We start from the raw sequence: 27,732 nt of genomic DNA, 5'->3' as shown, positions 1-27,732 counted from the left end.
ACAGTGAAAAGGCACTACAGCTTAGTTGTCCCCCCCTCCTTTGTCCCCCTGTTTCCCTTCCCTCTCCCCTCCAGAGAGGAGTTAAACAGTTTGATGGCGTGTGGGACAAAGGAGTTTGTTGGTTCTTGTCTTTGGGAGAAGCAACCTGTCACTGAACAGACTCCTCTGGTTGTTTATGGCCGTGTGCAGAGGATGCCCAGCATTGTCCATAATGTCCAGCAATTTTTTTTAGTGTCCTTTTCTCTGCCACTGTCACCAGAGTGTCCAGCTTCATGCCGACCACAGAGCTAGCCTTCCTGATCAGTTTTTCCAGCCTGGATGAGTCCTTCTTTGCTGTGCTGCTCCCCCAGCACACCACAGCATAGAAAAGTACTCCAGCAACCACCGACTGATAAAACATCCTCAGGAGCTTCCTGCAGATGTTAAAAGACCTCAGCCTCCTGAGGAAGTACAGTCGGCTTTGGGCTTTTTTATACAGGTGCTCTGTGTTGCATGACCAGTCCAGTTTGTTGTCCACCCACAGCCCGAGGTACTTGTTGACTAGGGCTGTTCGATATAACGATATATATCGGATGACGTAAAAACGTCTATCGTTTCATTTTATGCTATCATTTATTTCGCAAAATAAACTGTTTACGGCAATATTTTTTCATCCTTTTGATGGTCACTGTAGTGGCTATATTAATTTCTTCTTTCTCTCTTTCTCTTATATTTAATATAACCACACTACTGACGGACAAGCGCCTGTTTTTATGCGTTGTCGTTAGCAACAACAATGGTAACACCATCGCGTGTCCGCTTGTTTATGTTCCCCATAAACCTTTCACAATAAAGCTCAAGATCCTGTTGAGACTTTTCAAAATAAACTGAATCACGTGAAAGAGCAGATTTACGGATGAGAAGCAAAAAAAAGCCGCCAGGTGCTAAAAAAATAGACCTTAGACTCAAACGTTAGAACAGGCTTTTCCCCGCAGCACGCTGTGTAATAAATACTCACAAAGAAAACGGCGGCCATTACAACTTGTGTCTAAAAATCTATAGTTTCATGCATCGGTTAAAACACTGGACTCCAGGTACACGACGCCCAGCTGGAAACACTTCCTGCAAGTCGAGCTGCCCGAGATTCACATAATTTACAGAAAATGTTACATTTTTGTGATTTATATCGTTATCGGGACGATAGAATTCTTATATCGGGATATGAGATTTTGGTCATATCGCACAGCCCTATTGTTGACCACCTCCACCTCCTCTCCCTCTATCTGAACCGGCAGGTCCAGACTATAACAATACACAACCGAGAGCATTAGTTATTGGCAATACATGCCACTTTGATAGTGAACCAGGCATCTTTGTATTTTTTTAAATTTATTTCGATAGTTGAATACTAATTGTTTACTGACATGACATTTAAATGACATGAGAAATGAGGTTTAGAATACCAGGAATGCTAAAAAAAAACAGCAGTGATAGGATGCCCAGAGGCTCCACATTGAGAGTGTGAAACAGTGCCCTCTACAATGAAATGGGATGTCTTTATAAGATGATAGCTGCTTTTCTTTTTTCTTTTATTCTTCACTGTTGTCCTACATCTCCCTGCTTTCTCTAACATCTTCATTTAATTAGCATCAGTGGGCTTTAAGTGCCTTGTGTGCGCCAGTGCTTAATGAGATTGTTAGCTCAGTTATGCAGATGTGTGTGCGTGCGTGTGGGAGAGAGGCAATAGTGAGAATGAGGAGTATGTATGTGTGTGCGTACTTGTTTGCATGTGTGTCAGTGGATATAAGCTTTTTTCCACATCAGGCTGCTTGTTTAAACCATGACGGATGCAATGTGAGGCATCAATTGAGATATGCGATTATAAAGCGATTGTACATGTCATAGACTGGTGCCCGTGGGCTGTGCGTGGAAACAGACTGATGTGTAGCAGAGACATTTATTGTTCAGATGGGATGAAGTGCAGGCCACAAACCATGCAGCCAGTGCCAGATGTTGATCTGTGCAAATGGCAAGGCAGGCTGCCTATGCAAGCACATTCATATGCAAAGAGCGATTTGAGCAGACTCCAGAGATATGCACACACATATTGTAGGTTAACCTTTTACATTTGTGTTTGTCTCTCAATTTTTTCTTCCAGGAGAAGGCCATATGAGGATAGGGCAGCATCACGACCCGTGTCTTCCAGTCCACTGAGACAATCACCCAGACAAGCTACAAGAATGGTTAGTTCATCGCTATTCTTCAGAATTTCTAATCGCACCTCTGGACTTCCCCGGCATGTTTGTGTTACGATTCAGCAATTAGATTTATAGGTCCCTGCGAGGTAGCGTTGATGAGACATGAAATATTAACAGCAACCAGGCTGCTGTTGCCAACACAAACAGCAGACCCAACGTTTTGCTTTCTTCTTTAATGTTGACCAATTTGGGAATTCCTAAACTCATTTCCCCATGAAGTCGGAGGAAAATCCCTGTGCCTGCAAGTTTCTGTTTCGCAAAAATGACGATAATGTCTTCACAGCTGACACACATAATGTGTGCAGCTTAAAACAGCTTTACAACTTCTTCTTTATGATTGTAATATTGTTTTTTTAAAAAGGTGTTCCTTCACCTCTTTATCAGGTTGCAGTTTGTGGTGCTGTCCGCTGTTATTGCATTTGTTATGATCCATGATTGTGAACCATTATTTACATGTTAGAATCCTCCCACTGGGGTATATCCGTGTGCTTTTTTTTTTTCTCTCCTCCCTCCAAGGTGTGTGAAAACTAGGGGATGCAAAACACATTGCACTGAGAGACATTGTCAATATTGTGTCCTGTTTATTGATAGTCTTGAGCTACCCTTCATCTCCTTATAAAGTGGGAAATAGGTGCAGTGATTTATTGATGTAGAAAGAATACATGGAATTATATAAGGATATAAACCAAAACACTGCTTGTAAAGGAGGTTTAAAGCCAATACTTGATATGACCACCTTTATTCTTCAACACACCCTGAACTCTCTTAGGAAAGCTTTCTTATAATTTCCTTAAGTAGTGTTCAGGAATAGTTCTCCAGGTTTCTTGAAGGACATTCAAAGCTCCTATTTGGATGTTTGCTCTGTTTTCTGTCAAAATCATCCCACACGGTCTGAGCTCTGGTGGAGGCGAATCCATGACTGATAGTGACCTATATATGCTTTCACACACTGACAGTTGTTTGGAACCATTGTCGTACTGAGAAATTAAGCCAATGTCAGTCAGCCTCACAGCAAGAAGGTCCTGAGTTGGATTCCACCAACTGGCTGGGTCTTTTATGTATGGAGTTTGCATTTTCTGCCTATGTTTACGTGGTTTAGTGAGGTTAGGGTCATTCTAAATTGCCCATAGATGTGAATGTGGGTGGGATGGTTGTTTGTTTCTATTTGTTAGCCCTGTGACAGACAGGTGACCTATCCGGGGTGTACCCTGCCCAGGTAGCTGGGATAGGCTCCAGCCTCCCCGCGACCCTGAAAAGGATGAGCAGAAGACAACGGATGGATGGACTGCACACCATGCTGAGATATGCCACATTTTCAGCTAATAGTGTGGGAATCTGCGGGAATCATCTTGTTTGTGCAAAAATACTATTTTATACTTATGTTATCTTTCTATTTTTCATATATTCTAATAAAGAAATAGGAAAAAAATTGTGGTGTTTACATCAGACTGTCAATAAAGAGGCCAAAGTTACAGTTTAAAAATCGGTTCTTTTCATGTCTTCATGTGCAGACATAACACTGGTTCTTCTATTAAGTTAGCTACTTTTTTGGTTAATGATTCATAGGCCAGTTAAGTGGCTTAACAAATAAAAACACTGCTGTGAAAATGGTCAGGTATAACTGGAATGAAAATTAATGAAAAAGAAGCCAATGTCCAAAGAAGAACTTTGAAAGGCCTTTAAAAAGCCTGGAGAACTATTGCTCAAGACCACTAACAAAAATGACATGAAAGTCTGACCTCTAGGTATCAAAATATTTAAAAAATAAGTGGTGCCTCAAGATGTTTGCACAGTACTGTATTTAAAAGTAATGCTTTGAATTTATGGTGCAATTCTGAGAATGTAGCACGCTGTTTTGAACAGCCGGTGGCCTGCATACCCAGCATTCCTAGATATCGAAATGTTTGTTTGAGGGCGAGGCTCTGGAACCTTAATGCCTTTTTAATCAGAAAGGGCATTTAATCCCAAGCTATTCCATTCTGCGATTTCTTTGCATCGGTGCAGTTCTGCTGAGGTACACCCAAGGTCCACACTCCACGAGATCTTAATCAAATTCAACAACATATCTCCTTTCCCTATCACTCTCTCAACTTTATTAGATATTTCCCCCATTTCAACCTTGCTGCCCAACCTCGACTAGAGTAAACTGATCTTGTATCAACAAAAGCCCCTGCAAGCATTCAACTTATCCTGCATAAAATAAATCCGGCGCCCCGTCGTAAAACAAAAGGCTGGAGAAAAACAAGAATGACAGGCAGCCGAGCTGCACATATGCCCCTCTTGCGGAATTTACTGTGTGACGGAAATGATGTGGAACTGCCAAACATCTGGAGCGCTGTATGTGAGAGGGAGGAGAGCGAGGGAGCAAAGGGTGGAGAAATGGAGATAACAAGGGAGTAGAGGGTTGTTAGTTAAACACATGTGGGTGCACTGTGTATCTGTAAGCTTTTAAAGAGCCCTTTTGTTGTTGCCAAGAGAGAAATTACATTGTGTCAGCAGGCAGTGATAACCTCCATCACCGCCTGTTCCTCTGGCCAAACTGCCAATCAGAGCGCTGTCAGAAAACATATCAACCATCTTAACTTCCATTTTATTCCTGCTGTTGATACCCTTCTTTTTTATCCCACCCTTGTCCCCCCCCCTCCTCAGGTGGATGGGGAGCCAAACCATATATCTCCCGATGACAGTGACCTGGAGGCTCGTCTCAACAGCTGGAACCTGGGGGTGAGTCCAGGGGCATGCCATGAGCTTCTTTGTTACATGCAGCTGTCAAACGTGCTGTTGCTCGCCACAGTGACAGCAGTGAGTCTGAGCACCTAAGTACATCCGCATCAGTAGTGCAGTGACGCAGAGTTAACAGCACCGTTCGAACAAAGGGTTGAGAGGCCTTTCACCTGTGTTCTCTTGAAAACACTTCCTTTAGGCAGTTTGGCGCTATTGTAGGATGTCAGGGTAGGACGGGGAGCGAGAGAAAGGTTGTGTAAACTGAGAAATTGAAGATGTGTGAATCATTCTTATCTTCTCTATCTGAGTGCATCAGGCCTGGGCTTGATATGCCCCCTGCCCTCATATGTTGCTATCTCCTCACCTGCATGACCCTTCGACTGTCTTTTTTTTCTTCTTCTTCTTCTGTTTTTTTGTTTTGTTTTCTTTAACATGCTTGTTACCTTTGACTTTCTCCTTTCTCCACTAATATTTTGGCAAAATCTCCCCTTTCTGTTTTCCGACTTTTTGCACGTTTCTCCAATCCATTGTCCTCTCCGTCTGTCTGTGACTACCTCCCCTTTATTCTCCCTCTCTCTTTCGGTACAGGGGTAATCTGAGGCATCCATCAGCCGACGTGAAGCCGCGCACCGCGCTGCTCTGCTTTCCTCTGTGTTGAAACGCTGATAAGAGGCATTGCTTGGCAACCCTCCCCCTAGCCTGCATCTTTCAAATCAACAGATGTTCCTTCACACACAAATACACACAGGCCTGCTCAAGTTTATAGAAGTTTTTATAGATGCGCTGCCTCAAAGTGCCCGACGCCTATGAAATTTCTGCACAGCTGAGCATCATTTTATCTGGAACATCTTTAGCATCTCTTTAGATGTTCTGAAGCAGTCCATATCGATTTGTTGTTCATTTCACCCTGATGTAATAAAGTGAGTGCAGTCAGCATTGGTAACGTGGTAACCGGACAGTGTATAACAAATTGCTTCAGACTTGGAAAGCTCGACACAAAAACTGAGTCAGCTGGACCTCCATCTGTTTTTAACTTTCATGTGGTTTGTGTGTTAGAGCAGCTAGTTTTATGTAAAATGGGAGTTTTGCTACCTTAGAGATGGGTGCAATATGCACAGGACTACCTGTAGGCAGAAGTTTTTTAAACTTGTGTCACATGTAATACAGTTGTTCAGTTGTTGCTCCTACCATTGGCTGTCTGTGGTTAAAAGGGCTGTGCCGACGACTTGCTCAACACCAGTCCAAAACTAGGAAGCTATCAATCATGGCCTCTCTTTTGGCTGGAGAGCCATCCCTTGCGATTTGGAGTGTTGTTCCTCTTGTGCGTCCATCCATCCATCCACGTCAGGATTCAATGACACAGGACGCCGTGCCAGCTGCGAGGCTGGACAAACATATGCTTAGAGGAGTGTGTGTGTGTGGGCAGGCATGCAGGGCAAGAGTATGTGCACAGGCATACATGTGCACGGAGTCTAAGTTTAGCATTGCACCATGCCAGCATTACACCACAGCATTTAGTCTGCATGTCTTCCTCGCCCTGTGGGCCGTGCTCAATCAAATGTGATGACTGGCTGTCTGTAGATATAAAAAGAAAATCCCATTCTTGTTTTCAGTCTGGGCACTAGTTTAGAAGACTATCGATTGATTCATCACTTGGCGAATGTGAATTTGTTTTCTGGCCTTCACCAGACTTAAGTAGCAATTCATCACACATCATTGCACCCACCACCGCAGCGCTGGTTATTTTTTTTATTTATTTTTTTTATAGCGCTGGTTATGTCGAGCGGTCTAACTCGGATGTTTCCTTTTGTTGAGGACTTGCAGTGAAATGTATGACCTGTTTTTACCTGCGTGTAGACTTAGCAGGGAGCCATGGTTACTCACCCTAAAGCAAAGATTTTGTCTTTATCCTCATACTGTAACTCTAAACGTTTGAGGCCCAAACTCTGAGGTTTTTTCAGGTCCTGTTTTTTCCCATTCATTCTGGATTAGCTTTGCGTGGGCCGTGCCACCTTACGGCATTAAATCCCCCCCACCCTTTTTTTTTTTACATCGAATGAGTCCCACACTTCCCTCCTCTTCCTTCTCTTCCTCCTTGTTCTCCTCCTTCATTGCTATGTTGAAGAGATTAGCAACAGAACTGTTTACTGGGCGTCATTGCTGTCATCTCTAGAGTCGGCTCTGCTGCTTTGAAAAGCCGTGATCTTGCTGCTAGTTGGCAGCCCCTACAGACAGCCCCAGTGCATCAGAGCGAAACGCTGTATGATAGTGCGAGTTCACAAGAAAGTAATGGGGTCATAAACAAATGTCAAATAGTGCAAGCAAAAACAGCAGGCTGTCAAGCAGCAGATATTTTTGCAGTTTGTGTCACAGTTAGTGAGGTGTATTGATGTAACACCGCAGAGAGACATGGACCGTGACCCGCTTACTTTCAGGTGGTTTAGTGGCTCGCTCTTTTTCAGTCTACTGTGTTTCATATTGTAATCAAAGAATACGCTGTGTCAGTGTTTTGGCAGGGATGTGTACACATTTGTCTCAGCGTGACAGTAAATGGACCAGGGATAGCTTAGAGATTAGCGGTCCTGAGTGTTGACAAAAGGGACAGCTGAAAGAGGCCAAGAGCGGAAACAGAGCTCGCCACACACACAAAGCCCGACGCATTCTGCCTTTCTAAACAGACACAAGTTGACGGAAGAGGCTTCAGCCATAGCACTGGGCTTTTGATGTGCTCCCCACATTGTTTATGGCAGACTTAGGGTGGAGGTAGTGGTAAGGCTTTGTTAAGAGAGGAAGGAGCCAAAGAGAGGTCTAAAGTTTTTCTGTTTACTCTTTCAGATTGAGAAGCCAAGGTATTTGCGAGAGGAGCCCGTTCCCTTATCACCAGTAAGTTGTCAGGGGGTCTCTTGTACTTTATTTATTGTTACGTGAAGAAAATTGTCTTTGATTTCCTGAGTCTTCTCATTCCCACATCTCTCTTTACTATATCTCCTTAGATTTTCAAGTCAAGCTTTAGGGGGAAGAGTAACTTGGCCAGTGATCAGGGTGCACAACTGTTACAGAGCAAAGAGGTATGAACCAGAATGAGAGACATTTGCCACTAACTGAGAATATACATACTTTATGCAGTCACTGGCCACTTGGTTTGGTCCATCAGTTCAATCAGTTTAGGGATGGAAACATGGTCAAGATGACCTGCTAATGTTCAAACCGAGCATCAGAATGGGAAAGAAAGGTAATTTCAGTGAATGCGTCATGGTTGTTAGTGGCAGATGGGCTGGTGTGAGTATTTCAGAAACTGCTGATCTACTGGGATTTTTCCCAAACAACGGTCTCTAGGGTTTAAGAGACAGTAAATCAAATAACCACTCGTTACAACCAGGGAAGGAGACATTCAAAGGGACGGGACAGAATCTGCTGTAAACAGCATGTAAGCATGACTCCATCCTGCCTTGTATCGACAATTCAGGCTGGTGGTGTTGTATTGATAAGGGGGATATTTTCTTGGCACACTTTGAGCTCCTTAGTACCAAGTTAGTATTGTTAAACACTACAGCCTACCTGATTATTATTGCTACCCATGTCCATCCTTTTATGACCACAGTGTGCCCCTCTTCTGTCATATCCTAAAGCTCAAATCATTTCAAATTTGGTTTCTTGAACATAACAGTGAGTTCACTGTACTCAAATGACCTCCACAATAACCAGATCTCTATCCAACACAGCACCTTTGGGATGTGGTGGAACGGGAAATTCACATCATGGATGTGCAGCCAACAAATCTGTCATGACAATAAGGACCAAAATCTCTGAGGAATGTTTCCAGCAGATATTTTAATTCTAAGCCATTAAGCCAAGCTGGTACTTGCAACGTGCACCTAATGAAGTGGCCAGTGAGTGTACATATACATTAAGTAGCCACAACAATGGCCAATGGTGAATGGCCTGTATTTGTATAGCGCTTTTCTAGTCCCTAAGGACCCCAAAGCGCTTTACACGTTCAGTCATCCACCCATTCACACACACATTCACTCACTGGTGATGGCAAGCTACATTGTAGCCACAGCCACCCTGGGGCGCACTGACTTGTAAAACTAATGGCTGACAGCTTTCATATAATGTATGTTATTATTGTTGAACTTTTCAGCAAACTATTTCACCAGCTAGTGAGCGAGTTAACATGAAGCCACCGCTTGACACAGACATTGCTTACAGCATAGAATTTAACACAGTCAGAGACACTCTGCTGGACAAGCTCTCTTGTTGCTTTATGGCATTAAACGCCCCCACAGCCACGTGCGCGCGCGCACACACACACACACACACACACACACACTGTTTGTACTGTTGAAATAGCCAAGGCCTCTTAAAAAGACAAATATAATGCAAGTTCCCAGTGATGACACTTTTTTCCCTTATGTGGATTTAAGCTGAAAATCCTATTCTGAAAACATGCTTTGAAGTCCCGTGTGCTCCTCCCAAACTTCCCCGAACCCCCACACATTCCTCCCACCATCCACCTTTTAATGCACTGTTAAATATAAAACTGAGCATGACTTGTCTGTAATAGCTATGGCTTTTCATACCTGCAGCCAGTCAGTAAGCACTGGCTGGAAAAACATACAGGACATTTTGGACAAGAATGGTCTGGTTTGTTGGTCTCTCATGACAAGGATCTGTTTGTGATCGGTGGATGTAAATCTTCTTTTACCAGTCAGGCAATGTTTCTGTGCACTGACTGAATGAGGCAACTCCATTATGAAAACATTAAAGCCACGTCCTATGCTGTTTGATCCCACCTCAGACTAGCTCACTGGCTCCATACAGCCGTGTGTGGTGGGAATATAAATTTACCTCAGCAGAACATATTTAATGCAGTGAGTTACCGTTTTATTAGATACACCTGTGTGATCTAGTGCAGTGCGACATAATTGTCCGTCAATAAATTGTGTAGTGTAATGTTTATGACATTCAGTGTTTTTGATGTTTGTGAAAGTGGTATTTGAGCATATGCTTAGTGTTTTTGGTGCGCACAGTATATTACGAGTCTGACACTGGTGTGAGCTGTGAGATTTAGTTCATATGTGAACGGCCTTGAATATGAGCATGGATTTTTAGGAAGAAAGCCATGGCAAACGGCGCCGGCCGTTTACCGAGGTCACATGCTAGCAATGTGGGAAATACTAAAAGTCCAGGAAATCCATTGCACTTAGTCTCAACTTGTATTGAGACTATGGTTTTCTAAGAAAAGTGCATCTAGATTGTTAAATATAAGCGTATGTGATTTAGACTTACTACATTACGGATGGACAACAAATGCATTTGGTACCAACAATTTGTAATTTGTTGCACTCATACGTGTCCTTCTCTGGATACTTTGATATTTGTAGAGGAATTTCTGTTTTAGATCTGTGGGGTTCTGGCTGGAATCTGATTGTAAACAAAGTGCAAAGTTTTGTGTATGTAGACAATAAAAGATTTGCAATTTTCACCAATGTAGCACAGTTAACCGCCACATTATCACAGTTACACGTGTCATTTCCAACTTGGCCCCATCGGGTCGCAAACTGATAGCAGACTGAATCTGTCTTATTGCTGTTGTATCGCTGTCTTGATGCACCAAAGTAACTCAGAAGACAGCAGCTGTAACTGTGAGTTGTTAGCGGACCCGGTCCGAGTCCATTTCATCCGTTTCAAAGGCGCACAGTCGCAGTCGTTTATGATCGTGTTGCAGAATCTAGCCACTATTTGGCCTAGTGTGACCGTAGCATAAAGTACCACATAGGTGAATTTCAAAGTCAGTCAGTTACCCGATGATGGGAGTGCTGTTTGTACTATTTATTTAAAAAATGGAACATACCATGAGCAGTTCCTTATTCAGGCACAGTATTAAGCTGCAGCTTGTGTTTTGGACCAGTCTGTGGCCACTGTAGTGAGGTATTTAAAATGCTGAAAAAAACACAGACTTACAGCAAAAGGTAAGAGTCAAACATGAGCTGTTACATTGAATCTACAGACTGCGAGGTTTGTACGGGTAAAGCACCTTCTTCGTAGTCAACCCATGTTGCCCTTTGACTTTGCCGGCATGCAGAAACTTTTCTCGTAATCTCTGCTATTCCGTGGCTGTCTGGGTTAGGTCTGGGAAATCACAGTGACATCACTTCCCCGTAATCCCTAAAGCATAGTTGGAAATTTACCCAGGTTTAAAGTGTTATACACGCCACATGCCATTAAGCTGGTGGCAGCTTAACGAACATCTCAGCTTTCACACCAAGCTCATCCTCCTGCTAATCTACTGACTGCATTACTAAAAATGCAGACTGTTTTTTTTTCCCTTGTGGAACAATGAGTGGCAGCTGAGAAACTTCCCTGCAAGCTGCCATTGCTTTAAGTAACTTAGCTTATACATATGTGCACACTTACAGGGGAAAATGTGGAAAATGTCCTGCTAAAGTCCTGCTAATCCTACAGCGCGCTCTAGCAGTGCTTAGCATTAAGAGGGCTGGGCCTTTATTTGGAAATTCAATTAAATGTCGACTGATGAGTCAGGTTACGCTATACATAGGCCTAAGTCTTGTAATTATGGAACATACTGACAGACTGACTAAAATACCCAGACTTTCTTCTGCAGTTTGTGCGTTCATGCTGTCTACAAACTACCCCCCCACACCCCCCCCCCCCCCCCCCCCCCCCCCCACCCCCCCCTTGGTACCTGACCTGAGGGATTGGCAGTGTGTTAGTGTCAAGCAGTACCATTCTAATGGTCACAGTTCCCTGAATGAAGATCAGTACGCTTCGGATTCTGATGCCATAATGATGCAGTCTCTCTATTCTAAGACCCTTAGGATGGAGCTTGAGCTCACAGCCTGTGACTTAGAGGGCCATAGCCTGCCTTATCTGATCGCTTTTCAAAGCTAAAAAAAAAAAAAGAGTAACCTATTGAGTCTTAGTATTTTTTAAAGGGACTAGTTCAGTATGGCGCTTCAGGCTGGAAGATATAAAGGATCTGCAGTGTTCCAAGATGATGAAGTTACTGCTCAGCTTTTGAGTTTGCGTATTTGATGTTTTCATGTTAGAAATTTTTAAGTAGTGTGTTTACTTACTCTGTATTCAGAGCTGCGGTTTATTTATTTATTTATTTCCTCACATGTCAGAGTCGAATTTTAGCCAAAGTTTTTATCCGGCCTGTACAATCTGGACAGACTACAGTAAATTAACTTCTTGTCAGACTGTGGAAATGGCATCTAGCTGCTCCTGAGCAGATAGTGCAGCGCTGTATACCGACTATCCTAGAGCATCTGTGTTTACTGAGGATGAAAGACGCACCGGGACATTGTACATCTCCAGTGCGATGAAGGAAATGCACAAATGCAACCTTGCTTTGTGGAGCCTAAACAGTTAGCAGCCGATTTGTCCCCCCCGAGGGAAAAGGCCCTGACCCCGCGATGGTTTCGAGAGCAGAAAAAGCAACCTCCTTCCCTTTCTCGTACCCATCCTCGCTTTCGTTCCTCCGTCTCTCTCTCTCTTTCTCTAGCCTCTCATCCTTTCAAGAGCGAAGTGTCAAAAAACATGGCATCTTACAGCGCTCGCTACAACTCTGAAGAAGAGAAAAGGGAAAAAGCTGTACCACCCAGTTGGGCTGATTGAAGCTGTCTCAAAAGCCTTAGGTGTACGACATCCCTCCTCCTCCTTCCTTCACCGACGCCTTTTATAAACAAGTTTCAGACACCCCTGATCTAGTTTGGCAAACTTTCTCCAAAGAGCATTTGAACAGAGGATGAGAAAGTGACACCCCCACACGTTCTTTTTTTTGGGGAGTAGAGGGGACGGGGGGAGGGCAGAATCAGGTCTCTACTAACTCCTTTGCTTTTCAATCACTGCTACCTCTCTCCCCATCTCTCCCTCTGTCTTTTCTTACCCCCTCCTTTTCTTTTGCCTTTTCCTTTCTTCTCTGACACGTCTCCTGTGGTCCCCTCAATTGCACAAGAAATGGCAGTAAATCAAGGAAAAAAGAAGCAGAATACTTAACAGAGCTTTGTCAAGGATACAGTGTCTAAGTGTAGCTGAAATACAATAATGAGGAGAATCGTCTAGAAGGCAATTCAAGTATTTTAGTTGGAATTTTATTTTTAACACGGCTCACAATGTAAAGTGAATTGCCGACATGTATTTATAATTTTTTATATGTTTAGTATGTTGTTGGTGTTTTTATTGTATTGTATGTGTACACTTAAACACCTGTGTAGTTAAATCATGTCTGTACTCAGACATCACAGTTACTTCCCTTTGATTCTCTCTAAGAGAGAAGGTCTAATGTGGTTTGAGTGTGCCAAGTAATGTTGTGGGAATTTTCTGCTTAATAGTTTTTGATGACTAGAACAAACATGATCTAGCCCTGGGACGTTATAACTGCTGACATAGTCATACACACAGCCACACTTTCAAAGGAGGAACACTGTCACCCTGCTTTAGGGTTGATTAAGACACCAGAACAGACAGTGACTAAACATGAGTAGGGACATCAAAGGAAATGGTCAGTCATCCTTGTGTCAAAGACTTTCTTTGTGCCTCCGTGTGTTGTTGGCACTTAACGGCAATCTAACTAGGAAAATGTGAGAAATACTTTTTCCAAAGGTGGAATAAAAATAGCATTATTATTCCATGACATGTGACAGATTGACATCAGCCTTTGCAAGGTCACCCTGTCTCCAGAAAGAGAGACAAATCTGTATGGTTGTTGCACCAGGAAGGTTGTAAAATCTGCCAAATCAAACATGCAAAGTTACCTGCTGTAGCGACCCCTTGTAAATAAGGGAGTAGCCAAAAGTAGCTAATTATAGAAAATTCTGGTTTGTTTGAGTAATGAATTCATTACTTATCCAGCCAGTTTATGTTTACACATGTTTAATTTTAACGCTCACACAAAGAGGTTTGATATGTTTTATTGGTTTTGTGGGTTTATTCTTATTGGCAGTCTCCAAGCTGGTACTGGTGAAGGCCTGGGAACAGAAATCTTTATTCGCAGAAAACATTACTTTAGCATTAAACTGATGTGTATTCTAATGGGTAGGAGGACCCGTTTACATGGGTCAGGCATAACATTATGACATATGGCAGGTGACTTATTATCTCTTAATCATGGCACATGCTAGTGAGATGTAGTAGGGAGGAAGTGAGCATTTTGTCCGCAAAGTTGATGCTGAAATTGGGAAAAATAGGCAAGTGTAAAGATTTGAGCAAGTTGGAAACAGCCAAATTAAATGGCTGAATAAACTGGGTCAGAGCATCTCCAAAACTGCAGCTTATATTTGGTGTTCCTGATCTGCAGTGGTCAGTATCTATTAAAAGTGGTCCAACAGTGGTGAACCAGCGACGGGGTCATGGGCAGCCAAGGCTCACTGAAGCATGTGATGAACGAGGGCTTTCCTGCGCAGTGCAGTCGAACAGACGAGCTATTATAGCTCAAATTGCTGAAAAGGTTAATGCTGGTTATGATGGAAATGTGTTAGTTTGTTGTGTGTGGGGCTGCATAGCTGCTAACCCCACAGTATCCAAATTGGACAGAGCAACGGAAGAAGGTGGCCTGGTCTGATCAATGACATTTCCTTTTATATCACATGGATGGACCAGGTGTGTCACTTACCTGGGTAATGTTCTGATATCCATGTGAATGGGAGGTGTTGGTGGATGTAAGGTAAATTTTAATAGATTGTTAACACAGGCCCAATCCACATCCTTATAAAGTCTTCAGCAAATGAATTCAAAGCTTTTTGAGCTATACTGTTTACAGACAGAATGACACGCACACGAACGCTACCAAAAACATAACCTCCATCTCTGAGGTAATTATTAGTGAGTGTTTTCATAAAAGCGATGATCACTGTTACTAGTGGCAGCTAAATAGTGGTAGGATACAGTGTGTTTTGGACCACAGATGCACAGGTCAAAAGCTGTAAGTACAAATTCCTTAATACTGTAAGGCTTAGAGTATTATCTGCTCATACTTTCACATCTTATTGGTAAGACTAGGCTATGGATCAAAAAGTGTCCTCTTCTTCTTTTTTTCTGTTTTCTTTTCTTAGCTTTGAAAGTGTGTAAAAAGCACATTTATATCTTTATAAAGCTGAGACAGCTTTATAAATCAATAAATTCTTAGCTTAAGTTTAAGCCACTAAATATTTAGAAACCACGTTTTGTCAAAAAGCTGTCATTTTGTAGCTTTGTCTCTCTCCTTCAGATGTAGTTGTATGATGATTAATGGCTCTTTGAAGATGAAAAACACAGATTTTTTTTCTTCTTTTTCTTCTTTTTTGTTTGAGTCAATTACAGAAAGTGACGAATCATTAGGGTTTTGTTTTACAGTGTGTGAACGTCCTCTAGCTCCAGGAGATTTGTTCCAACATGCTCGTGACAACGTTGAACTTTTGATCCTTTGAAAACAGTGTTTGAATGAAAGCAGCCTTTCCCTGCATGATTAACTTAACTACACACAAACAGGTTTTTACTTTGTTTATTGTAAACAAACGTGTACACAGAGTAGAGCAGGGTGATATGACCTAAAATATTTATCACGATATACATTTGAAAATTGGCGATAACGATATAACTGATGGTATAATTGACACTAGACAAAATACTTCAGAACTCCACAACTTTATTAGTGCAAAAAACCCCATCAATGTATTTTCACTTAAACAAGCAGCTGTTTTTTATGTGCATTAAAGTTATATAAAAACGTAACAGTGCAAATTCCTTGCTGACAGTTTAACCAAAAGGCATTTCCAGTGGAAATTGGCCGACATATCCTCAGCATAACCATGTATAATATCCACAAAACTTAAAAAGAGGTTATACACACACAATACGGTAATATTATGTTGAAGCACAGTTCGTATCACTCCGCGAGGCACCTGCCTACTATAGCCGTAATGCTCCGACAATCCATCAAGCAGTGCGGGTTCGTAGCTTAGCAAAGTCGTACTAAAACATTTGACAGATTTTCGAGCGCCGTGTACATAAAATCCTTTTGAGGTCAGTAAACACAACCAGAATTCATACATAAGGCACACGGGATTATAAAGGACGCTGTCGATTTTCCGAAAAATCAAAGAATTGATTTTAAGTGTGCCGTATTTTCCAAACAACATGGTAATAACGACGGCCCGCTAGCATGCGCTACCAAAAATAGTGCTTTGTTGTGTATCTGACGGACGAAAGCCAAACCAGTTCCACACCACTGAAGTTGCAGCATTTTTACAAACCAATTCTGGTTCATCCGTTTCATTTAACGATCCACTTTCGTTCTTCTCATTCCGCGTCGCTGCCATGTGCGTATGTAAACATAGGCACTGCGCATGCACGTTTTACCCATATTCTATGGCGATATTTCATTTTCCTATCGTTGCCCAAAATTACACCGGTATTACCGTGAACTGTATGATAGCCCAGCCCTAACACAGAAATAAGCAGCGCAAACAGTTGGGCACATTTGAAGCTCTCTGTGTGTGGAAAAATCTTATTATTTTTTAAAGGTTTAATGTGGTTTTATTTGATCATCAGCTGCACTTGTTTGGGAGATGCTGTAACTGTATCATCCGGATTTATGTTACCTTTGACAGACAGGCTCTGTTATTCCGTGTCGTGTCTGTAAAACAGTTGGGACACAGATTTTAGTGGTTAAAATATCTTGCTCATAATATTTGGTGGTAGGATGACAAAAGTTAAATCACGGTTTTAAACGTGTTTTAAATGTTACATATGGCATTTGGTTCTCTTTGTTCTCAGACCGAGATGAAGATCAAAGTGTTGGAGGCCAAGCATCAGGAGGAAAAACTGAAGATGCAGCAGAGACACGATGCAGAGGTTGAGAAAGTAAGAACAAAAGCTTTTGCATATTTCACAGTCCTTGCTTAGTGTGTACTCAATTAATTATTGTAATCAATTATTGTAACTTTCCAGCTGTTTGGATATTTTTAATTATGGCAGTTATTGACCTGTGTTTAGCTAGCTCTTATAGGGAAGTGACAAACATGCCTTCCCTGGACACTTTATTAGGTACACCTACTGTAGCTAAATGGTAAATAAATGGTAAATGGCCTGCATTTGTATAGCGCTTTTCTAGTCCATAGGACCCCAAAGTGCTTTACACTACATTCAGTCATTCACCCATTCACACACACATTCACACACTGGCAATGGCAAGCTACATTGTAGCCACAGCTGCCCTGGGGCGCACTGACAGAGTATTGTCGCTGGTCTTGGGTTGGACACCCTTGCTTTCATAACTGCCGTAATGCTTTGTGGCTTAGATTCAACAAGGTGCTGGAAACATTCCTGAGAGATTTTGATTCATATTGACACTGACAGACTATTTGAGTACAATTAAGTCTTTGTCCTGTACAGCAAACCAGTTTGAGAACTGAGCTTTGTGACATGGAACATTATCCTGCTGGAAGCAGCATTCAGAAGATTGGTTACGCCATGGTCATAAAGGGATGGACATGGTCAGCAACAATACTCATCTAGGCTGTGGGGTTTAATGGTCAGTTGTCACCACCACCACCAATCTGAATTGTTCATACAATGTCTGATGGATTCATGCTTTCGTGTTCTCCATGTCCAAACTCTGATCCCACCACCTAAATGTTGCAGAAGAAACTGAGATTCCTCAGACCAGGCAACATTTTTCCAATCTTCTGTGGTCCAATTTTGGTGAGCCTGTGTAAACAGTAGCCTCGTGGTGTCATGTAACGGTGTGTGGCAGGCAGGAAAATAGGACCCAAACGCAAACTCACGGGAAAACAGAACTGAACTCAAAATGCAGCTTTATTGCTGACAGGTGACAAACGATAACAGTGATACAAAAGCAATGCAAAACTAAACTGGGAAGAGCTAATGGTAACACATACCAGAAGACACGGGGAGACTCACACACAGCATGAGGGACGATGCGACGCTGACTCAGAGAAACACAGGGCTTAAATACACAGAGGGATAATGAGGGAATGAGACACAGAAGGAGAGCACAGCTGGGAGTAATCAGGCTGGACGAGACAAGCAAAGCAGGACACATTCGCATAAGACATGGACCATCAAAGTAAAACAGGAAGTATCATACAGAGACGCAAACTTGACACAGTGGAGAAAGCAACTAAGAAACACAGAGACATAAACCATAAGGCAGAGGACTCTAAGAACCAAAATACGCGGAGGGAAATACTCAGCTTGGAACACAAGAAACTAGACTAGAGGGAGTAACAAAAGACCAACCATGAGAACACAATGCACAATGCAGAGGGACAGAAAACAAACTCAAACATGCAAAGACACACAATTACACAGAACAGAGGGGACACAGAGAGACATGAAGGGCAAGGGATCAAAACTAGAAGCCATAGAATAAATCACACAAGTACCATATTACAAACATCACAAGGAACTAGAAACGCTGGGTCAGGGGAAACATGGAATAAACACAAAGAGAGACGAGGGCTCAAAAATACACAGAGGGGCACACAGGGGGTAAGAGTCACGAAGGGAAAACACTTAGGGAACAACACAATAGGACAACTCAGGAAACATGGCCTAAATAAGGAACGAAATACAAAAATACAAGAAACTAAGAATACTGGGCCCACATGGCCCAGGACCGTGACACGGTCAAGGTTCAGTGTGTTGTGATTTCAGAGATGCTCTTGTACATACTTTGGTTATAACTAGTGGTTATTTGAGTCTGGCCATCTTTCCTTGACCTTTGACATTAACACGGTATTTCTAACCAAAAAAATGCTGCTCACAGGATATTTTCTTTTTTTTTCTATTCTTTTTTCTTTTTTGACCATTCTCGCAAATCATAGAGATTGTTTAATGGGTCAATCCCAGCAAATCATTGGCTTCTGAAAAACTCAGACCAGCCAATTTGGAACCGATAATCATTTAGTCCTTTAGTGAACATGGCTAAATCTCCTTTTTGATTGTATTTGTTATGGTCACGTCTTTAGATAACTTTTAATCATATAAAGTTGGTGCTAATATAATGCTCTCTACATGAGTGAAAATAGTTTGTGCAGTTCTTTTCTCGACAGGCCCGCTCACTTCGGTGCTCAGGAGAGCTGTTTAACCTACGCCCGTCACTGATCTTGATTCTCATTTGGTGGCTAATGAAAAGTAAAGGAATGAGTCTGTCCTCTTCTTAGCGCTCCATCCTGCATGTAATCACCTCTTCAAAGCTTTTTGTCAGCTGGTTAAAATAGCAATAAAGCTGGTTTATTTCACATTATAGTCGGTGCCCGTCAGTTAGGCTGCAGATCAAGCACCTGGGATCTGTCACATACTCACTATGACTTTCCTTTGCTGCCACACAAGCTTCTAATAAAACAGAAAAAAACACTCTACTTTTCTTCCTACTTTAAAATGCCCACTGCATCTTAGTGTTTGACAAGAGACAGGATGACAGCCAGCTCTTTTTTGCCCCCCCCCCCCTCTCTCTTTAATTACATACAGATTGCAACTTATGTCCAATTTAATTTCCACTGAATGTTACCCAATATTCCCCATAATAGCTTCAAAGGGGAGTTATTCAGGGGTGGACTTTGATGAGCCGGATGGAAAGTGGACAAGCTAGGTTTAGTTTTAATTAGTCTACTTATAAATAATGTATCGGCTGCTGAAAGGCTACGAGTCGTTGTCCCATTGCTTTAAATCCAAAGCATGGTGAGAGTAGTTCCAAAATATTTGATAAAATCATTTTTTTTTATTTTTTTTTTTTTTACTTTGATTTTTATAGGTTATTTTGACATTGTGGACATACAGTAAAGAAAATAACAAACAGACATACATATAAACAAACAGAGTCTGGAGTTTACATATCTTTCTCCATTTATCACATTGCAGAAAAAAAAAAAAAAAAAAGAAAAAAAAAAAAAAAAAGAAAACCTATTATGTTATTTCATTTGTGTCACTTCTGAATGTTTTCCACTTCCTCCATAGTCTGTCGTATTTACCTCCCATCAGTCTAATGTTGAGTGTTATTTTTTCCATCTCTGAGATATCCTCTACAATACTGATCCAATCCCGCTGGGTGGGAGGATCTGGATGTAACCACTTCTTTGTAATTGCTTTTTTTGTTGCGGCCAGAATTATTTTGACTAAATACACGTCCTCTTTTTGTATGTATTCTTTTATGTTTCCTAGATACATCACTTGGCAAGTATTTGGGAATGTATAACTCAAAATATTATCCATATTCATTTTTAAGTCTTCCCAATACTTTTTAATTTTAATGCATTTCCAGAATACATGAGAATGATCTGCTTCCATTTCTCCACACAATCTCCAACAATTTTGTAAACTTGAGGTCAGTTTGCTTTTTATTTTGGGTGTAATGAAAAAACGTGTCAAATTTTTCCAACAAAATTCCCTCCACAACGGCGAATTAGTTGTACTGTGTTGCAATTCACACATATTGAGCCATTCTTTCTCTGTTATTTTTATAGTCAGTTCAACTTCCCATTTCTTTTTAATATAGAGTGTTGAATCTTGTCTATTTTCTTCTAATGACCTATAGAAGGTGGAAATAGTTTTAAATTGTTTATTTTCATAGCAATCTTTTACTTTTCCGACAACCCCCAGTGGTTTCCCAAGCCAGTCAGATTTTATTTGTTTTGCGTAGTAGTCCCTAACTTGCAAATATCTAAAGAAATCTCTATTTTCCAATTTGTATTTGTTTTTTAGTTGTTGGAAACTCATTAGTCCTCCGTTTTTCATAAGGGTACAAACTGCTGTAATCCCTTTTAGTTCCCACTGTTTGATTGTTTGGTCCAATTGTCCTGCCTTGAAATTTTTATCATGTCTAAACCATCTGAGTATAAATAATTGTTCTTTTAACTGACATTTTTCTATTACTGTGTGCCATATGTCTAATGTAAATTTCACAATTTGATTCATTCCACTTTTATACTTTGTCATTAAATGTTTGTCAGAGATAAAAATCTGAATGTTGTTTCCCTCGATTTCTTTCTCAATTTCCTTCCATCTTGCCTCATATTCTGGTCTACACCAACCAGCAAGTGGTCTGAGTTGGGCTGCATAGAAGTATTCCCTTAGGTTCGGCAAGGCCATCCCTCCCTTGCGCTTCGGGAGTTGCAGTGTTGTTAGTCTTATTCTGGGCTTCTTCCCACCCCAAATAAACCTTGATATCATCTTGTCCCATATTTTGAATTTTTTTTGAGATATAGGAAGTGGGAGTGACTGAAACATGTATAACAGTCTTGGGAGAACATTCATCTTTATTATTTGGATTCTTGAGTAAAAGTTTGTAGGTGTTGCCGACCACCGTTCTAGATCTTTTCTAATGTTGCCCTCCACCTGATTATAGTTTATGTCCGCCATATCTGATAATGATTTTGTCAAGGTTACGCCCAAATATTTCATGTTGTTCGAGTGCCAATTTAATTTGTATTCGTCTCTGATCTTTTGGGAGGGTATATAATTGAATGACAGAATTTGTGTTTTGGATACATTAATTTTATAGCCTGATAAGTATTCAAAGGTATGGAATAGTTGCATCAAAATTGGGAAGCACTTGTCAGGGTTTCGTAGAAAAATAATAACGTCATCAGCAAACAATCCAATAAGGTGTTTTTGTCCAGCAAGGGATACCCCCTCCAACTTTGAATGTTGTCGCACTGCTTGTGCTAGTGGCTCAACATATAAAGCAAAAAGAATTGGTGACAAGACACAGCCCTGTTTTGTACCTCTATATAGCCGAATTCTATCTGTCAGACTACCATTCACCTTGATTCTAGCTGTAGGTTGATTATAGATTGTCCTTATACATTGTATTGAGCTGTCCTTAAACCCGAATTTTTCCAATACTCCAAATAGGAAGAGCCAGCTTACGCTATCAAATGCCTTTTCTTGATCTAAGCTAATTAACACAGTACTGATATTCGTTTTTTCTGCATTGTCAATAATGTGAAGGACTCTCCTTATATTGTCCTGTGCCTGACGTCCCTTGATGAATCCAGTTTGATCCACTTCTATCAGATCTGGTACAAATTTTTGGAGTCTTTTGCTAATGATCGAAGCGTACAATTTATAGTCGTTATTTAGGAGGGAAATGGGTCTATAATTCTTGCAGTATTCTTTGTTTTTTCCTTCTTTGGGTAAGATTGTTATAATAGCTTCTCCCCATGATGGTGGAGCTATTCCCTGATTCAGAGTCCAGTTGAAGCAAGATAGAAGAAGTGGCTTGAGTTCTTCTTTGAAAACTTTGTAAAATTCAGCCTGAAAGCCATCGCTTCCTGGGGCTTTATTTGTTTTTTGTTCGGCAATAACTGTATCTAGTTCCTTATCTGTAATCTGTGAAATCAGTAACTTGTTTTGGGTATCTCCTATGGAGGGCAGATCCAGCGGGTCAAGAAAATTTTTTATTGTCTCAAGGTCTGCGGCTGCCGGTTGTGAATACAGTCTCGTGTAATATTTTTTAAATTCATTTTCTATCTCATTAGGCATATAGTGTAATTTGTTACTATCCAAATTTCTTACTTTATCAATAATCCTTGATCTCTGCTTTTTACGCAGTCTACTGGCAAGTATTTTAGTTGCTTTGGGCCCTGATTCGTAATAGGTTTGTTGCATATACCTAGCCTTTTTTTCTACTTCTTCTTTTAGTAATTCATCAATTTGGTTTCTGATGTCTGATATTTCTTCTAGAATTTCAGGATTTTTAAGTAGTTTATGTTCCCTCTCCAGATGTTTAAGTTTTTCTATCAAATTTTTATATAGGGCCAGTCGCGCTTTTTTTTGTGCTGCACTGAAAAAAAGGGACTGGCCATCTCTTGGATTTATGTAAGCATCTTGCATGTATTTAACACAATTGCCTCATGTTTTAAAGTTAAATGTAACTATATAGTGTAAAAACTACATGATATGCAGAAAGGGTGTATTAAATTGTTCATATCATGTTCAGGTGAAGTAAGTCAATAAGATAGCAACGTTAAATCTCGTGAAACCACGCGTGATTTCATCTCGCGGGCTTTGGATCGTGGTTTAAAAAAGGCATCCATCTCAGTCAAGTCGAGCAGCCAACTCTACGTTTTTGGTATGTCTTGATTTTTTGAATTAATATTTACCATATTTCAGCCAAATGTAGTTAAACGTCTAGAGTGTCGCCATGTAACATGCTAAAAAAGAGCCGTTAGCTTATTTGCTGTTTTATCTGTTGTCAAAGAATTGGCGCTTTTTCATTTGAATTTGTCTTTGGCACAAGAGCCGTAATATCACATTAAACCTAATTACGAGGCACTCATAACATAATTTGGTTTTCTGTGTGAATAGATTTGCCAACTGACTCTTCAGTTACATTGTGTATTTACTGCACCATGGTGTTAGTGAGATTTTGGACATTGAACAGCTTTAGCTAATATCATCAGCGGCATTATGCTAGCTTACATCCCTACCCCTCCTGGCCTCACCTGCTGTCCTTTTGTTTTTGTTTTTGTTTTTTTTGCTGCACATTGAGAGACGACCTCTATTCTGCATTTCACCAGGAGTCAGCTGATGGATTGTGGGTTCAAGGTGTTATGGTAAGAAAGTATATTCTATTTTCGTTTCTGTAACTTAATTATAATGGGTTTTTTATAATTATTAGGTGCATGCATACTCACCCTATTAATACAACTGAGAAATCCAAAATCTGCCATAGGTTTAACTTATACCTGTATGTATTGCCAGAAAGGTGATTACTGGACTCGCATTAATGCACACTTGAACTGAAATGAGGTTGTAACTTGTGGGTTGTTGGGTTGCAAATCAGAAACAAACATCTTTGGATTTTTTTTAATCCCATAAGATCTGGAAACACAGTTTTTATTCAACAAAACATTACTGATTAACCAAGCACAGTGCCTGCTGTTATTTCAAAATAATTTTATGTCATTTCAGATAAAATGCAGCATTCCAGTGCATCCCAACCATGCCTTTACAGTCAAGGTTTCTGACGGAGCTGAGTTTCTCTCTGACAGTCTGCTGAAAGTGTTTGCAAAGTGATCGGGGGAACAGGGCACAAAGCTAAAGGATGTAGCTGCCATTATGACAGTAAGAACTTTAAAATTCTTTAACTACAAAGTGTATATGTATTGCATTAGGTCAGTAAAATTTTTATGCTACATCCATTGAAACAGTCAACTATTACCTGTGAGTACTGATTCCACTAAAAGGATGCCATAATTTTCGTCATGCATTTACTGGCCCACTGAGAAAAATTTATCTTTTTTTAAAAATAAATGTTCTGGAAACTATATATCCATAAAGTTGATGTCAAACAGGAACTTTTGATATTGCTTTGTAGATGCTGGTGTTGCATGTTGACTGGTTTAAAAAGTCAAGAGTTTTTGTCTGGGATCATTTTCTTCTGTGCTACTGAAAAGTTCACAAATCTCTGTTTTCTTTGTTATAATAGTCAAGGATGACATTAATGCTCGGAGTCCCTCATCAAAGTGCTCCGCATCTGTGTGAAAGACAATTGCAACATCTTGGTGCAGGAGTTCATGGTGAGTGTTTTATGAGTAGATTGTGGATTTGCAACCTTTAAAAATGCATTTAGTTATCCACTTGATCCTCATTGGACTGGTTAGGACCAGTAGTCCTCTTTAATAATTTGAAGTTCACATGAGGCCTGGTAGTGAACTCGGCCGCCGGCCCTTGAGGCCCCACCCCCACCCCTGTATTAGGGGTCACATCAGTGTGAAAAAACTTTAAATTTGTCATTCTAATGAACAAAGGAAAATCCCACCAGTATTTACATTAGCTTTTGTTTGAAAAAAAAAAAAAAAGACCAACTGACCAACAGCTAACCAAATTGTGGGGCTGAAAGTCTAAATTCTAACATCTTCTGAGTGACATAGCCTGGATTTCTGATGGGCCGGTGTCTTTCTAACAAAAACTAATGTAAAGCATTTGAAATTATTATGTTTTTCACCCTCTCTTAGAAACTCTGTTAGACCATGAATGGCAGCATGGCAGGCCACTCTTTGGCTATAGCTATTTACTATGTTGCTTGCATTGGTTTAAATTACTCTAACATTAGAACTGGTAGATTCAAAAGAGATGAGTTTAAAAAGGAATCTTAAAGAAATGTTTTGTGTTTAACCAGGACTTGACTGAGGCCACTGCACAGATTGAGAAAACCACAATGAACATCTGTCTCCAGAGATGCGCCAGGCAATGACTTTTCTGATGTTGTTCTTCAAGATCTGGATAACGTGACCTTTGCAGTAGCCATGCTGTTTGGACCTTTTTTATTCCTTCAACATGAGTTACCCATCACAACTCTGCTACACTTTTGAGGTGATTCAATGGGTGGTAATGGAGTTGGATGCAAGTCAGCTCTCAAGAAAAGCTCACAACTAAGACAAAACTGCTCCTGCAACGAAGCTCACTGTTATGCATGTGAGGTGACCAGCTCTAGGTGAGAGGACATTTAAATCTCACACTTGTTCTGCTGCATTTTTGAAGCTCAATTCCAGGAACGGATCGCAGGGTTCATTTTTATATACTCTGCAACTGCCATGAGGACGAGCTGTTTTTTGTTGTTGTTTGTTTTTCCTTTTGCTCTGTACAAGTTCTGTTTGTCTGTTTGGCAGCATTTTTAAATTTCTCTTTGTATTTTTTCTTTCTTTTACTAGTGAAGAGATGTAGCGTGAACAGTTATACAGTCTAAATATCCCATATGGGTCGTGTGAAATGGTATTTTCAGTTTCATTCAGTTGAAGTAAAGAACGTTGAATATTTCTAAGTGTGCTGTTTTGAACCAAGATGTCACAGTATGATCAGTGCTGTAATTTTTGACAGTCACTGTATCAATGTTATTTTTGCGTCTCTTGAATAAAGTTTTTGACCTGCAAGTGCTAATTTCTTTAGTTATTGGGGTAAAATGGGTAGTGTTAATAGGAAGGTGTTTGCCAATTCAGTAACCTAATTTAATGTTAATGGAAACTAACATTTCCTCAAATTGTTTAGTTATAATTGTTGTTTAACTGAATCTTGATGTCAGAGGCCTTAAATAGAATGTTTTGTATTGTTCTTTCCCAACATTTTTCAAAAGAAACAGTCTAATTTCTTTGCTGCGATTGATTCCAGAGAACACGGAAGAACTGACATTATTTAACTGTTGATTTATATAGATTCAGTAGAGGAGTAATGTCAGTTTAATTCTTTACCTACTGCAGTGAAATTAGACATGTTGTTTTGAAAGGTTACTGGTGGATGCCAGCAACCATCTTGGAAGAGAACAATACAATCTGTTATAAGGCCTCCATTTGAAAATTGTGTATTTGATACTAGAATATAATAGCAAAATGTAATTTGAAGATAACATGTAGTATTTAAGTGACCAAGTAGTATTGGGTAAAAGTTATTGAATCGTGTTGGGATAACGTGAGAAAATTGTGAAGGATTAAAATATTCCAAGAGCTCAAATTACTTCATCAAAACATGTTTAAGTCACATTTTATCAACACAAATTGCACAGGTTTATTGAACATGAATAAATTGTGTTAATTTAACTCAATTGTTTAAGTTGCTGCCAAAGCAAAACATCTGTGTGCAACAAATGTCCACCATTGAATTAAGTAAATCCAACAACATATTTTTTTCAGTGTGCTGTTAGGGCTATGAGTTTTCCCCTTAAGACTGCCTTTAATGCATCCCAAAGTATAGTTGGGCTCACATCTCCGGTATCATTGTCTTCTATATACATTTTTATATCTTCTTTAATTTTCTTAACATGTTCATCCCTATTTAAAATACCCAAATTAAGTCTCCATGCTGTATGTATTTTCCTATTATCGAGACTGATTTCTAGACTAATCAAACTATGGTCTGAGACATCTGCCACACCTATTTTACAATCTGTAACATTATGAAGTTCTTCAATATTAATTAGAAAATAATCAATTCTCGAATATGTGGCATGAGGTGCAGAGTAGTGGGTGTAGTCCCTGGTTTGAGGATTACGTGTTCTCCATACATCAATCAGTCCCACCTCTTGTAGTATTGTATTCATAAAATTAGACAAACGATGTTTACATGTTGCAGCACTGGTAGTGTCAATATCCCGATTTAGCACAACATTGTAATCCCCTGCACATATCACCAGACCTTCAGATTCTTGTGTCACTAAATTGAATAAATCTTTGTAATCACTTTTCTTACTTCCTGGTGGGGCGTAGATATTAACCAGGGTAACTAGTTTATTTTCCAATTTCCCTTTAATTAGTAAGTATCTACCCTCTTTATCAGACACTTCTTTGTGGCATTCAAATTGTACAGAGTTTGCTATTAAAATAGCTACTCCTCTTTTCTGACTTTGTCTGTAGGAATTGTAATAGGTGTTTTTATAACCAAATCTTTTCAATTTTTCATGTTCCTGTTGGGGCAGGTGAGTCTCCTGCAAGAATATTACCTGTGCCTTTTCTTTTTTGAGTTTTGTTACCACTTTACTTCTTTTGATTGGGTTATTCAGACCATTCACATTTAGTGACACCAGTTTTATATTATTAAAAGGCATGTAATCCACGCGATTGTAGATCGTAATTCTCCAGACAACAAAAAATTGTGGCCTTGACATTTGGCCAACCACCATATACCATTACAACAGTGCAAAATAAAAAAACAAAACAAAAAACAAAAAACAAAAAAACAAACAACCCCTATAACACCCGACTTCCACGTTGGGGTGAACGCTTCCCACCCCGAATCCCCGTTGGCAGGC

At 40.3% G+C, this 27,732-nt stretch overlaps 1 protein-coding gene and 1 long non-coding RNA gene across 7 annotated transcripts in view; both read left to right on the top strand.

The window, feature by feature from the left end:
• The window catches only part of cep112 (centrosomal protein 112), a 137,846-nt gene that overhangs the window by 10,793 nt on the left and 99,321 nt on the right, over window positions 1–27,732 (top strand). For 5 of the 6 annotated variants that reach the window (XM_004558319.4, XM_076883145.1, XM_076883142.1 and 2 more), the window contains exons 5-9: window positions 2,138–2,222; window positions 4,887–4,961; window positions 7,797–7,844; window positions 7,955–8,029; window positions 16,743–16,829. In XM_004558319.4, coding sequence (XP_004558376.3) covers window positions 2,138–2,222; window positions 4,887–4,961; window positions 7,797–7,844; window positions 7,955–8,029; window positions 16,743–16,829 — 370 coding nt within the window. The remainder of the gene's footprint in view (window positions 1–2,137; window positions 2,223–4,886; window positions 4,962–7,796; window positions 7,845–7,954; window positions 8,030–16,742; window positions 16,830–27,732) is intronic. The other variant, XM_076883144.1, reaches the window with a different exon arrangement.
• On the top strand, window positions 22,753–25,333 carry LOC143418365 (uncharacterized). The gene is made up of 4 exons (XR_013098343.1): window positions 22,753–23,545; window positions 23,904–24,056; window positions 24,421–24,511; window positions 25,114–25,333. It is a non-coding gene; the product is annotated as an uncharacterized LOC143418365 (long non-coding RNA).

This window comes from Maylandia zebra, linkage group LG4 (assembly GCF_041146795.1).
Source record: "Maylandia zebra isolate NMK-2024a linkage group LG4, Mzebra_GT3a, whole genome shotgun sequence".
Lineage (NCBI taxonomy): Eukaryota > Metazoa > Chordata > Actinopteri > Cichliformes > Cichlidae > Maylandia > Maylandia zebra.
Note: the sequence above shows the minus strand (reverse complement) of the source record. Positions and strands in the feature narration are given on the sequence as shown.